Below are 14,141 nucleotides of genomic sequence, written 5' to 3'. Positions count from 1 at the left end.
CCCTCCATGGTTATTTTGGTATTGGCTATTTTGCTGTAGAAGATTATTTTGGTGTTTCAAGGCTACACCAAAGCATAGATGACATCACTAGACCTGAGAGATGGTGGACAGGATGCTTATTGTGCGGTGTGGTATAGATGGCCTCCTGGACACAGAAAGTGGATTTTAATATTTCACTGTTTCATTTGTATTTCTGGCAGACCAAGCTGTTCTCCTGCAATGCTTTCCTCCCTCCCTCCCTGTTCTTCCTTTTTTCCCCCTCTCTTCCTCCTTCTCTGAAGATTGAAGTCAGGAGTTTACATGTGCTAGTGTTCCTCCAGCGATGCCCCGGCCTCTGCCCTGATCCTGGTGCTGTAGCGTGGTCTGAGAGCAGTGGTTCTCAACCTTTCTAACACTGCAACCATTTAATACATTCCTCATGTTGTGCTGACCCCAGTCATAAAATTATTTTCATTGCTACTTCATAACTGTGATTTTGCTATTGTTATGAATTGTAGTGTAAGTATCTGATATGTTGTATTCAACCCCGTGACTTCCAAGGAGTTGTGGCCCACAGGTTGAGAACTACAGGTCTGAGAAGTATTTTTATGACCCAGGCTTAGCTTCAAGAGGACATTCTTCCAGGAGTTCTGGCCCCCTGACTTATTACCACGCTACAGACAGACAGACAATTCTCAGTGTGCCTCTGTGCCTTTGCCTGTTCTGTTCATTCTTTCCAAAGGGATTTCCACACATCATTGCTTGACTACCCATCTCTTTCTTCAGATAGACAACTCTGATTCTGGCCCTGAGCAAATACGGCTAAGCATCTTCCTTTAGGTCTCCCTAAAGCTCATTGTAGAGCTGAGCCCTGGCCATGGGAACTGTTAATGGTAAATGTGGGTTCTGCTTTCTCTCAGACTGAGTTCCTGAAAGCCCAGGGAAGGGTGGGAGCCATCCACTGATACCCAGGGCTAAGCCTAGGATTGAAAAGGATAGATGGCTCAAGAGCACCCTCCTTCCTGAAGAGTCAATGTGTGGTGGCTCTGGGAGGGGTAGGGCCAGGAGTGGTCTCCCCTACTCTGCTGGGAGCACACAGGCGTCCCCTGGCCATCTCTCATCTTTCTTCTCCATCTGTAAAAGGAACTTGCAGATAGCTCAGTGGACCCTACAAGGTTCTTTTTGGGATTCATGAGATACAACATAGCCCTTGCAAGCCTAGAGCCAGCCTGACTGTTGTCCCTTTATTTCAATCCACTCCTGGGTCTTCTGTTTGGCACAGCAGAGCTGAAATATGTATGGACTAGAGTTCCATGTGTGTCTTCTGGGTGCATCGATCACACCGGGTTTCCATGTATGTCTGCTGGGTGTACTGATCATACCAGTTTTCCTTGTGTGTCTGCAGGGTGCACCACTCACATTGGGTTTCCATGTGTGTGTGCAGGGTGCACCACTCACACTGGGTTTCCACATGTGTCTGCAGTGTGCACCACTCACACTGGGTTTCCATGTGTGTCTACAGGTGCACCGATCACACTGGGTTTCCATGTGTGTGTGCAGGGTGCACCACTCACACTGGGTTTCCATGTGTGTCTGCAGGGTGCACCACTCACACTGGGTTTCCATGTGTGTGTGCAGGGTGTACCAATCACACTGGGTTTCCATGTGTGTCTGCAGGGTGCACCGATCACACTGGGTTTCCATGTGTGTCTGCAGTGTGCACCGATCACACTGGGTTTCCATGTGTGTCTACAGGGTGCACCACTCACACTGGGTTTCCATGTGTGTCTGCAGGGTGCACCACTCACACTGGGTTTCCATGTATGTGTGCAGGGTGCACCAATCACACTGGGTTTCCATGTGTGTCTGCAGGGTGCACCGATCACACTGGGTTTCCATGTGTGTCTGCAGTGTGCACCGATCACACTGGGTTTCCATGTGTGTCTGCAGGGTGCACCGATCACACTGGGTTTCCATGTGTGTCTGCAGGGTGCACCACTCACACTGGGTTTCCATGTGTGTCTACAGGGTGCACCGATCACACCAGGTTTAAGCAACATTTTGATCATCTTAAGCATTTATCATTGCCTCATGCTGAGAGCCTTCCAACTCTCTTCTACTTTTTTATGCACTTGTGATAAGCTGTTGGAAAAGACAATTAAAAGACAATTCTTGACATCAGGCAGTCATTCTCCACCTTCCCCTTTCGTCTGTATTTTTTTCCTCTCATTTTTCCTTCCCTCCTCTGACCGTGTCTGCTTTAGCTCCACACAAGTAAAATCATGCTTATTTCACTTAGTGTAATATTCTCCAGAGGACTCCATGTATGCATGTGTGTGTGTGTGTGTGTGTGTGTGTGTGTGTGTGTGTGCTGGAGAGCAACCTTGGGTATTGTTCTTCAGGAATCATCCATGTTGTTTAAGACAAGTTCTCTCATTGGCCTAGAGCTCACTGAGCAGGCTCTCTAAAGTGGCCAGTGAGCCAGCCCTAGGCATCCGCTTATTCCTGCCTCTCTGGTTCAAGGATCACAGTGTACCACTATTCTGTTTTGCTTTGTTTTATTTTACATGGCTTCCACCTTGCCTCAGCATAAACTCAGTTCTTCGTGCTTATTTGGCAAGCACTTTATCAACCAAGCTGTCTCCTCAGCCCGAGTCTGTTCTTTGTTGTGTGGTTGGATGGTGTTGTTCGTGTGCTTCATTCCTTATCCACTCATTCATCACTGCTGATGTGAGAAGTGCAGAAGTAAACCCAAGCTGCAGGTCTGTGCTGGTGTGGGAGGGAGGGAGGGAGGGAGGGAGAGAGAGAGAGATTGTATGTGCAGGTGGAGGTTTAAGTTAACATTGGATGCCATCCCACAGGGTCTCTCACTGAACCTGGAACTTCAGACCATCATGGTGGCAAGGTATGGTAGCTGGGACAAGTTGCTCTGTGATGTGGGGGCTTGTAGTGTGGCTTGCTCTGTGGTATAGGGAGTGGAGAGGGTGGGAAGGCGAGGCCTGGCCCTGGACGTAGTGGGCCAGTGACATCATCAACCCCCTCTTCCACCTTACCTGACTGCATGCACTGTGGGTGACATGGGCCCCCGGGGAAACAATCATATAATTTCCAACACGCAGTACTGGCAGTGGGTCCTTTGTCACCGTCATTAGCTGGATAGTTTGAAAAGCTTTTGCTGCTGTTTGCACTGCTGGGGTTCTAACCTGGGCCTTTGTGTGCTGTAGGTAACTACTCAGCCCATGAGCTGTGCCTGTTCCTTCCCAGCCCGAGAGGCTCTGGCCACCTTGATGGCCTTTTATCTGTCGCTGGTCCTGCAGGCTACCTTGCACACCACACTTTAGGTTTTCCCTGCAGGTTTGGTTCAATGGAGGCCCATCCTTGTGAGAAGGATTGAGGGGCCTTACTGCAGGTGTAGTTATTAGGGTACACAGGGCCAAAGGCTTGTCTTTTCCACAAGGGTACCAGTAACAGCCTACATAGGCCAGGTATCTACCTCAAGCCCCTATCATGGAAGAGTTGTATCCATCTTTCTGTGCCTGCCCTTCCTGCCTGCCTAGGAGGGACCTAGAGGCCATCTGTGTGGTAGGCAGGTGGGGTTATACAGTGGGTTCTCTTCCTGCTGCTTCCCAAAGAGGTGTCTGGCCACCTTGGTGAGCCCTGGGGTCGGCAACGTGTGGATTTCAAGGAAGGAAACAGTATTCCCAGGCCGAGTATGCAGAGTCCCTGACCTCTGCGAACAGGGGTGTCACCTTGACTCAGGTAGGGTTGTTTCTCTGAGGTGTCCAGGGCAGAAATCAAGCCCACTAGCCCCCACTGGGGCTCCCTGCTCTTAGAAGGGAGGACATGGGGACAAGGAGCACTTCTGCCATGCATGGCAGTGGAGCAAGGGATGTGTGTTTGTCCTCTGCATCTGTTGTTAGAAGTGTGGTTTGGGCTGGGGCTGAGAGCCAGGGAGGTTGATGAGAGAGAGGTGAGTGGTGGCCTGCCCGGAGGAGGAGGGATTTTCTGTTCCCAGATGTGTCTTCCCTAATAGCCTGAATAAGGGCAGGGTCACGGGGTCTCAGCCTGAAAGGCAGTGGGGTAAAGCAGCCACACGGATAGGTATCCTAGTTAGGTTTCTCTGTTGCTGTGATAAACACTGGCCAAAGCTGCTTGTGGAGGAAAGTGTTTATTGTGCTTGCAGGTCACACACAGTCATTGAGGGAAGCCATGGCAGGAGCTCAGTGTAGGACTTGAAATCAGCAACCATGGAAGAACAACTGCTACTTACTGGCTTGCACATTAGGCTTGTTTAAACACCATTCTTAATACAATCCAGGGCCACCAGCCTAGGGGTAGCATTGCCCACAGTGGGCTGGGTGATTCTACACCAATCACTAATCAAGATAATGCCCAACAGACACCCTCACAGAGCAGGCTGATGAAGGCAAGTTCTCAGCCGAGGTTCCCCCTTTCAAGTGACAAACCTAACCAGATAAATGGGGGGTGGGGTCCGGTACTTTCCCCAATATCCCACAACCCCCTCTGTGTCCCTGGTATAGTCCCAAGATTGTCTAAAAACAAAACTGATAGAATGAATGTGTGTGTGTGTGTGTGTGTGTGTGTATGTGTGTGTGTGTGTGTGTGTGTGTGTGAATGAATGTATATGTGTGTGTGTGTGTGTGTGTGTGTGTGTGAGAGAGAGAGAGAGAGAGAGAGAGAGAGAGAGAGAGAGAGAGAGAGAGATCGAGAGATCTAGGTAGTCAAACAACAGCTGTCTTATGTTGGAGAGGCCAAGAATCTGGTAGTTCAGCCCGTGTGAATGAATGTCTTAGCAGTTCCACTGTGGCCCTGGAGGTCTGGAGACTTTTTAGGGAGCTGCTGGCTTTAAGTCTATGTTGGAATCCTCACAAACATTGGTTTGGATATTAGTGAAGGAATGCCAGAGCAGCAGGACAGGGGAACTTGCCAGTGAGCGAAGGCAAGCCGGCAAAAAGCAAGCTTTCTTCTCTATGCCCTGTTACCTGGGCTGCCACCAGAAGGTGTGGCTCACATATAGGGCGTGTCTTCCTGCTTCAATAGCCTGCTTAGGAAACTTCCTCACTGGAGTGCCCCGTGGCTTGGCGATACTCGATACTCGATGCAGTCAGTTTGACAACCAAGATTAGCCATCACCCTGCCCCTGGAGCCCATTCCGCTAGGCCACTGGGACTCCAGATTTCACAGAAATAGCCACTGAGGGTCAGCGGAGCTCTTTGATGGCCGGAGCCACACAGCAGCGAGTACAGAGCCGGACCTATCTGCATGTGCTTTCCTCTACCTGCCCTCTTTATACCCATGGCCTCAGGGCGGCACACATGTCACGTGACGAGTTAAGGAAGGATAGAGACACAGCCTGGAATGTCAGCATGGCTTGGCCGGAGTTGCTGCCAGCAGGAAAAGACCCCCATGCTCCTGTCACCAGTGTCAGTTAGAGCCTGGGTGGGGCCACAAGCGCCCTGCAGCCCTGCAGGGATTTCTCCATGGTCTTATTTCTGGGCTGGTGTATGCATGCCTGTGTCTTTCCTATGTCAATGTTTTGAGTATATGCAGGTCTTCTGTTGACAGGGCTGCACATGGGCCAGCCACGTGAAGCAGTCATGTGGAAGTGACACTTTTGTGTCCTTCAGCCTGCCACCCTTCCTGGACATCCTCAGGAGCTTGGCTCGGTCATGTTTTCCCACTCCAGCAGGCCTCTGAGCACACTCAGACCCATACCTCCCCTTCTACCTCTTAGTACTTGGGCCTGGGCAGGATTTTGGCTTCACAGAGCCTTGGTTTTCCCCTCTGTAAATGGAGGGTAGGAGTCTGCGGTTGCTGTGTTGGGCTGTCTCTTCTTGCCCCTGCCTCTCCACCCCCATGGTTGGCAGCTGTGGTTTTAAAAGAACTGGCCCATCCTCTTGCCTGTGGGATCCTCCCAGGCTGTACAGTGTGTTCGATGAGCACCCACCCTGGGCCCTACTCATGGTTTTGGGTGTTGTTTGCTGAGTAGCTGCAGGCAAAGCCTCAGAGCTGTGCTTTAGTTTCCTTACCTTTGAACAGCATTGGCAGACCCTCTCCGCCTGCCCCCATATTGTGTGCTATTCTTGGGAGACATGAACAGATACCTATTCACACTACCTAAGAAACTGATGACTGGAACCACTGAAGTCCAACTTGGTGAACCAATAAGATTTATTGGGGTTGCTCATTGGAATATGGGTGAGGGGTAATTTAAAGGGGCAGAAATAACTCCAACACAGCTGCATCACCAAAGCCCGCTGCAGCATGAGTGACAGCTCATGAAAGCTGGGAACCTGGAACACTGCGCAGCCTTTGTAGTACTCGGTAACTTGGAGAGTACCTTTTCTAAGTGGTCTAAATGCTTTCCAGGCACTCTGGCTAGTCTCTGTTTCTCTTAGGCTGTTCAGCCTGTCCTGACTCATCCAGTCAGCTCCACTGGTCTGAGCCTCTCCTAAAGCCCCCATCTTGTCTGAGAGTCTCTCACCAATCCTTATGGCTTATGTATATACCTGGGGAGGGAGTGATCTAGAAAAGCTGCTCAGTTTGAGGGACTTCCTGTTTCACCTTGCCTTAGAATGTCTTGCTGATTCACCTCCCTGTCTTAAGCATCCTGTCTTAAAAGGTCCTGATATCCAACCTCCCTTGTAATATCTCAGGTCTTACAGAGTGAAGGAGTGTCTCTCCAAAATGGGAGGAGGTTTTTTGTTGTTGTTTTTAATGTTATTTATTTAACGTATATGAGTACACTTTGGCTGTCTTCAGACACACCAGAAGAGAGCATCAGATCCCATTATAGTTGGTTGTGAGCCACCATGTGGTTGCTGGGAATTGAACTCAGGACCTCCGGAAGAGCAGCCAGTGCTCTTAACCACTGAGCCATCTCTCCAGCCCAAGATGGGAGGTTTTAATCTAGAGGAAACTGCTACACAACACCCTGCCCAGCCTGTGGGGAAAGCTGATGAAATACCCTGCGGGGAGCACCCCAGACAGCGCTGGGCAGGCCCCAGCTTGGCAGGGGCAACTGAGGTATCATTTGTCCTGCCTTGCTGGTGCCTAGTAAAGATTTGGTGACTGGGGAACATGGGTCCTACTGACCCTGTGGGGTTCCCTGGGCCCCAGGAGCAAATGAGATTTAAACATGGGTCAGAGGAACAGCAGGAAAGCAGGGAAGAATGTGGACTAAACAGTGCTGAAGAGGTCTGAGCCGTCCCTCGTCACATCTTACACATGCCAGGCTCGGTGGAAGGCCACTGGGGGCAGTGTACCAGTTAGAGCAGAGCAAGGTAGAGTTGCTTAGATGTGGTAGGTCGGGATGCCAGGTGCACACATGATTGAGGTGGAAACAGGGTACAGGGTGGACACAGCAGACTGGTTATATGGGAAACCATAAATAAGGCCAGTCACTGCACTGCCTCTGGGTTCTGTGGAAGTTTTCCTCATGGGCCCGCTTGGCTAACAGTGCTGACATTTGTGGCGACTGTGCTTCCGCCATGGGTTCTATGACCTCTTTCCCCTGATCTTCCTCTGAGCCTTCTGGACACTTCCTAGAATGTAGGGCTGTGGGACTTCCATAGAGTGGGCAGGCGTCTGGGACATCACCTGTTGCCGATTCTGTCTGTATCTAGGGAAGTTCTTTGCCTTTCAAGGCCTCAGTCTCTTCCTCAGATGACCTATACTTGGGTATTTGTTTATTATTTCTGCCAATGGGGCACACCCAGAGGTGGCCCTCTGACTTTGGCTGTTGTGTGAAGGATGCAAGGGTCTGGAGAGTAGGCAGCCACTTCTGCCTTTTGTCCAGTTGGGTACCAATTCATTTTTGTGCTTTTTCCTCTGCTCTGGCCTGCACCTCCTGTTGCTCGCCCCCTCCCCCAGCAGAAAGCCTACCACAGTGTCAATCATTTGGGCCTCTGGTTTCTGACCCAGCCCACCAGGCATGCTTCAGTATGTTGATTGGCCACCATAGTTGATCCCTTTGCTGGTTTTTGCTTTTCTTTGACCATCTAAGGTACCATTTCTTTGACCATCCAAGGTACCTACCAAGAGGTGCTAGGCTGGCTCTCGGCTTACCTTGACATTTCTCTTCCTGGAGCCAGAGCTTTCTCCAAGGGCTGTTCTCCACAGCTGCCCAGGCCTCAGGAAGTAAGGATGTCACCTGTTGCTGTCTGAGTCCCTTCCCTGTTCCCCGATAGCTCTCTGTGAAGACGTGTGTCCCTCCCTTGCTCTCCTGCTCTGTCGTTTCTTCTACCTTGCTTCATTTTCCAGGCACTTTTGCTGTGTCCCATAGCTTGGCCTCTGTGGTCTGTGTCAGAGGCACTGAACGTGCAGCCTGAGCCTGACTCACAGTTTTGCCCATCCAGTGCCCATTTCCTGGTCATTTCCCTGTGGAAACACTGTTCTAGGAGGAGCTGTGGGTCTTAGAAGTGAACAGGAAGCTAGCCCATCCAGGGGGTCTGCTGATTGGTCTCCATGGTCACCAGGATGAGCCTTTTGTCTCATGAGGCTGCCGCCTATCTGGTCAGCCTCTCGCACAGCTCTGTGGGCCACCAGCATTTCATCTTCCACATCTCATTTCCGGCTCCCTCCTGTTTAATGTGTGCTTTTTTTTTTTTTTTTTTTTTTTTTTTTCTGAGCTCCCCACCTTTCATAGTGAGTGGTGGGACCAAGAAACAAAAGCTTCAGAGCCTAGTGCAAGATAAACGGGTTGGGCTTCTGCCTGACCCACTTAAACCTGAGAAAGCAGCATGGCCCTTGCTAGCTGTGTCTTAAGTGGAATATGGCTGGGCAGGTAGCCTGGGTCAGCACCAGAGGTTTCCGGGGTGGGGTTGGGCATCACTACAAAGGAGAAGTACGGAAGGAAGGGAGTCAGGAGGTAGGGGAGAGCTTGGGGCGTCAGAGGCAAATTGTGCCTTCTCCCTTGAGCCCCTGGGGTCTTCAGGATCTGTGGTTTTGCTCTCTCTTCATCCTGCTCTTTGGATGATGAATAGTTTGTCACAGAGCTATAGTGCCACTGGACTGTCCCTTTGGATGCATCTGGCTCTCCCATTAGCAGAGTGACTGCTGTAGGCTCTTTCCAGTAAACCAGAGTGTGTCCCTTACTTTCTCACCCCCCTCCTGCTTTGCGTGGCTCCTCTGGCCTCTGTTAGAAGAGATGAGATCCTTCAGAGCCCCCTGCAAGTGTTTAGAGGCCCACAGGAACCCACCTGGGGTGGGGATTGGCCCTCAGTGACTCTAGCATGGCCAGAGTTCCTGATGTATTAGGCACCTGGCCTGAGCCCTTCTGGGTGGGCCAATCTCAAGGGGAAGTGAATCTGACCAGGGCCCGGCCATGCTTTGGAGAGCCTGTGGCCTGGACAGGGTCTCCTTAATTGCCTCTGAACTCTTTGGTCTCTTCTTACTTCTCCTGGTGCCTAGAGTTGATGGTAGCGTGTGTCGTTTATGGCTCCTGCATGTGCTTCGTCTGCTCTCAGAGAGCACTGGTGCCTGAGGGTGAGTTCATGTGCATGTGAGCACATGGGAACTTTATGCCCTTCCCTCCTTTTACTTTGTGTTGTATGTGTGCTTTAAAAATCTGGTGAAACCTTTCTGATCGTTAACTGGTGAAAATGAAGTCCGAGGGCTCTTTGTTACAGGGCCTACAAGACTCACAGCACGTGTCTGCTGGCTTTGAATGTGGCCAGTACCTGGGGAGGCAAGCTGCCGTACCCCTGCCAACAGAGCTGGAGTATCGTAAAAATGTCATACTAATGCCTCCAAAGCTGACAGTTTTCCCTGAAGCGGGACATGGTTGGAAAAGTCATAAACTTTGGTATGTTGACATCTTTGCTCCTTTGTGGACTGTCAACAACTTCACACTGTTTGCCAAAGGATGGAGGGTCTGACTTAACAGCCTCTAGCTCCAGAAGGCAGGCTCAATGCTCACACCCCCTTTACTCTGAAACCAGACCTCCTCTGTGTGAGGTGCTTTGGAAAGAAGCAGTGTGGATCCGGAGGGGAACCGAGGTGGGGCAGAGGGCACTTGGATTCTGATAGCCTCAGGGTGCTTTCTACAAGGCTCCAATCTGGTCTAGCCTCAGGGTGCTTTCTACAGGGCTCCAATGTGGTCTCCCAATTCTTATCTTCCAGGCCAGCTCCTTCTCATGGGCCAGGCCACAGATCCAAAGTGTACACGCAGTGTGGTGTTCCTCACCCGCTGCCTGAGTGTGTGCCAGGTGGAAGGGAGGGCAAGGAAATGTGTTCACCTGCCACAGCCAGGAGCTAGATCTTCTGAGGTGACAACAGATGTCAGGAATTTTAGAGTGTTATCCATAGAAGTTTCTAGATTTCACTTGGCTCTATGATATCATCTCAAGGAGCTTGGGGTCTCATGTGATGGTGTGCATGACCTAAAGTCTCCACAATTGGCTCTCCAGAGAGGTGGCCACACATGGGATGCTGGGAAATGTCTGGGTTGGTCTGGTATTGGAAATCAGGTAGACAGAAGGCCCTTCGGTGTACTGAAAGGATACTGATGTTTTAGAGTTGGGAATGGCCCATAATTTTACTTGAGGGATCTCTTTGAGGCCAAGGCACCAGAAGCCTACCAGGGGACCCATGTGGCCTCTGATGATAGGAACCTATGAGTGTTCACCTTCCTTCTTCAGTCCCCCACAGCCTTCCCAAGGGAGCAGGGAGGGTCACAGATAGCTGAGCAGACATGGAGTCTCGATGTGCAATGTCTTCTATGTCCACAGCCTACCCTAAGGTGGCCACTTTAAGGGTATGTTGTAATTCTCCTTGCTAGCCTCATGACAGGTAGACGGGGTAAGCTTGGCTCTCCTTTCCTGGCTGGGGGTGCAAGCTTTCAGGCTATGAGGGTCATGTCCAGCACCTGTTCTATATCCTTGCATCTGACTTTGTTGCTAGGACAGGGAGGCAGTAACATGAAGTCCTTTCAGGTCTTGTCCTGGGTCTGCAAAGAATATAGCACATAAAAGCCTTCTGAAGCCCCAGCTGGACAGGTGTTCTTGGCTCTAAACTGCTTCCTAGGAGGGAGGGTTGTAGCTGGGGATTCTGGGAGAAGCTGGGCTGCTCCAGCCAGGGCTTCTAGGCCTACTAAAGCAGATTACCCCCACCTGTGGTTCCTACTGGAGCGGAGAGGCCACTGGGGGAGCAGCATGTTCTGTGTTCAGAAGACAATGTTCTTCTGAACAGGTGGATTTACACCTCTTCTACTGGGAGCTTGGAAAATGAGGTGTGAGATGCTAATTTTAGACCTTTGGTCTTCATGTCAAAATGGCAGCAGGATATTTAGAAAGAAAAAATGACGGCATGATCTTGTCCCTTGTTAATTGTGGGTCAGACACATTTCCATGAGAGAAAACCGGTCCATCATGACTGCATATTGCCTATGGGGACTGACTGAGTTGCCTAGGCTGGAGTGACTCTGTGGGCACCAAAGTTAGCCTAAGGTCCCTGCAGACTATGAGTATGTTTTAGTTCTAAAAGCTGTTCTCCTATACTGGAAAGAGTCTGGAGATATCAGAAGTGACCATTACCTTTTGGAAGCAAGTTCTTCATTGTTAAGAGACAAAAGACACAAGAAGGTCTGAACAGGCTGATGAGGTCACTTGTCAGCCATGGCTTCTACACAAAGGTCTGTTTCACCTCTGAGACACCCAGCCTTTAGTGAACTCCTAAGCTCTTTTGTCTCCTCTGTTTTTTGGCCAGCACTCTTTCTAGATTACCCAGGCGCCCCAACCGTGTCACAGAAAGTCACTAGCAGCTCCCAGTTACTGCCCTGAGTTATGTCAGGTGCCACTGGACACAGCTGTGTCGGTGAGCCTGGCGCCCTGCTCTGCAGAACCCTACTTGTGCTCAGCATTTCTGACCGCACCCTCATCTCACTGTGCAAGGGCCGGGCACCCACCCCGCTCCCATCCTGGTGCCTCGTTCTGTGCTTCCCTCCTCCACATGATCGGTTGTTAGAAAGCACCGAGGAGTAAAAGCAGCAGGACCGGGATAGAAGCTGTCCTGTAACAGGGCGGATCCTCAGTGGTCCTCTAGGCGGGACTGAGAGCGTGCACACATGTTGTTTTTGTTTTTACAGAAACTAAATTTTAAAGTAATAATGTATGATAAAATGTTCAGTAGTGGGCTGGAGAGATGGCTCCGTGGTTAGGAGCACTGGCTGCTCTTCCAGAGGTCCTGAGTTCAATTCCCCAGCAATTTACATAGTGGCTCACAACCATCTGTAACGGGATCTGATGCCCTCTTCTGGTGCGTCTGAAGACAACTACAGTGTACTAATATACAAAAAATAAATACATCTTAAAATAGGTGAGTGTGTCTCCTTTGAAGCTCCTCTGTGTCCTATTGCCATTTTCTGGGGAGCCTTCTTAGGTTTCATCTGCATGAGGTATCTTAAGGCACAAAAAGCACTTTTTTCTTTTAAACACAAGATTTCTCTTGTATCCCTGGCTGTTCTGTAACTTACTCTGTAGACCAGGCTCGCCTGCCTCTACCTCCCAGTGCTGGGATTAAAGGTGGTCCCTACCATACCTGGGTTAAGACCTCCCTCTTGGTGTGACAGTCCTGCGTGTCATTCTGGGTCTTTCCCTCCACACACACTTGAGTGTGTTGAAGTGCTAGACAAGCTGTGATGTTCACCCCCTGGGCGTTCTTATGGCTTTCAGTGGGCTCTGGAGGTTTTTCACTTGGCATCTGCATTGCCTCTTGTTCTTTTTCATAGCTGCCCAGTCAATATTCTGTCATAAAGGTGCCCTCCGGTTCTTGCATTATTCCCTCACCGGTTGGCGGTTGTTTGACTTGTCCCAAAGTTTACTGTTGTAAACAGCGCTGATGTTACTCATGGGCTCTGTGGGCGGGCTCATGATGGGTCTCCAGTACACACGGAGCAGATTATGACAGCGGCATCTCCAGGGAGGCGGCTGTATCTGTGAAGGATGGAGACCCTGTGTCCTAAAGTAGGATGCCTCTGTGTGACTTGTGCATACTGAGTATCCCCGGGGCCTCCAAACTCTGTCCTAGCTGTATATTTGCAAAGCACTGTGGGGCTGCTTAGACCTGAGTTGATAAGTGTTACAGAAGACCTATGCAGATCATCCCCTTAGAGAGCCTGAGCTTCAGCAGGCCGTGAATAAGCAGAGAGCATGCTGTTCTGTCACATTGTGTGCACCCCCGGGGGTGACACCCTGGAGCACCCTCTTCCTCTGAAACATTGTGTGTGTGTATTGTTGGGGGGGTACTAATTAGCACAGAGTGTGATATTTAGAATTAGACTGTTCCCAGTGAGGAGAGAGAGAGTCCCTGTGTCCAGCTGCTGCCAGCCTCTAGCTGTCAGACACTGCTTTCAGGGACAGTCACACCTCTCTGTGAAGTGGTGTGGAGATTGGATTTCTGTAAGCAGGCTGACTTTTCTGTCCTCATGGCTGTGGGCCAGGGTACATACCTCCCCATGCTTATCTACCCTGCCACCTTCCCTCCCTGAGGGCACACAGTCTCTAGAGCAGTTCTCAACCTGTGGGTTGTGGCCCCCCTTGGGGATTGAGTGACCCTTTCACAGGGGTCACCTAAGACCATTAGAAAACACAGATATTTACATTACAATTCATAACAGTATCAAGATTACCGTGATGAAGTAGCAATGGAAATAATTTTATGGTCAGGGGTCACTACAACATGAGGAACTGTGTCAAAGGGCCACAGTCTTAGGAAGGTTGAGAGCCACTGTCCCAGAGGGAAGACCTCCGGCATTGCACCAGGTGGACATGCAAGCCTGGTAATGGATTTACAGGCATCTGTTGCCCATGCTGACATGGTAGCTGTGAGGCCTTTCCAGTCTACTATACCTTGAAGCTATAGCTTTTGCCCACACCTTAACAGTGTGTCGTTGCTGTGGTTGTGACCTCTGACCTCTGTCTGATTGGTGTGGTGATTGTAGGAAGCTGGGTAGAGGCATGCAGATAGTTCTCACTGTTTCTGCTATGGTTTGGTAATCTCAGAATATTCTAGAATAAGAATGCTTTTTGTTTTGTTTAGATTCTTCTCTCATAGATTATGTCCCTACCATAGTTTCCCCTCCCTCCTCTCCTCCCACTCCTCTACCCCCATTTCCTTCTCCCCCAGATCCATTCCTTCTCTGT

General features: G+C 50.3%; 1 protein-coding gene across 7 annotated transcripts in view; it reads left to right on the top strand.

The window, feature by feature from the left end:
• PEMT (phosphatidylethanolamine N-methyltransferase) overlaps positions 1-14,141 on the top strand; it is a 71,564-nt gene that overhangs the window by 19,228 nt on the left and 38,195 nt on the right. For 2 of the 7 annotated variants that reach the window (XM_080924502.1, XM_080924501.1), the window contains exon 3: positions 2,841-2,884. The exons of the other annotated variants lie outside the window; for them this stretch is intronic. In XM_080924502.1, the coding sequence (XP_080780628.1) occupies positions 2,841-2,884 (44 nt within the window). The remainder of the gene's footprint in view (positions 1-2,840; positions 2,885-14,141) is intronic. 7 annotated transcript variants of the gene reach the window in all.

This window comes from Micromys minutus (assembly GCF_963924665.1).
Source record: "Micromys minutus genome assembly, chromosome: 10".
Classification (NCBI taxonomy): Eukaryota; Metazoa; Chordata; class Mammalia; order Rodentia; family Muridae; genus Micromys; species Micromys minutus.
Note: the sequence above shows the minus strand (reverse complement) of the source record. Positions and strands in the feature narration are given on the sequence as shown.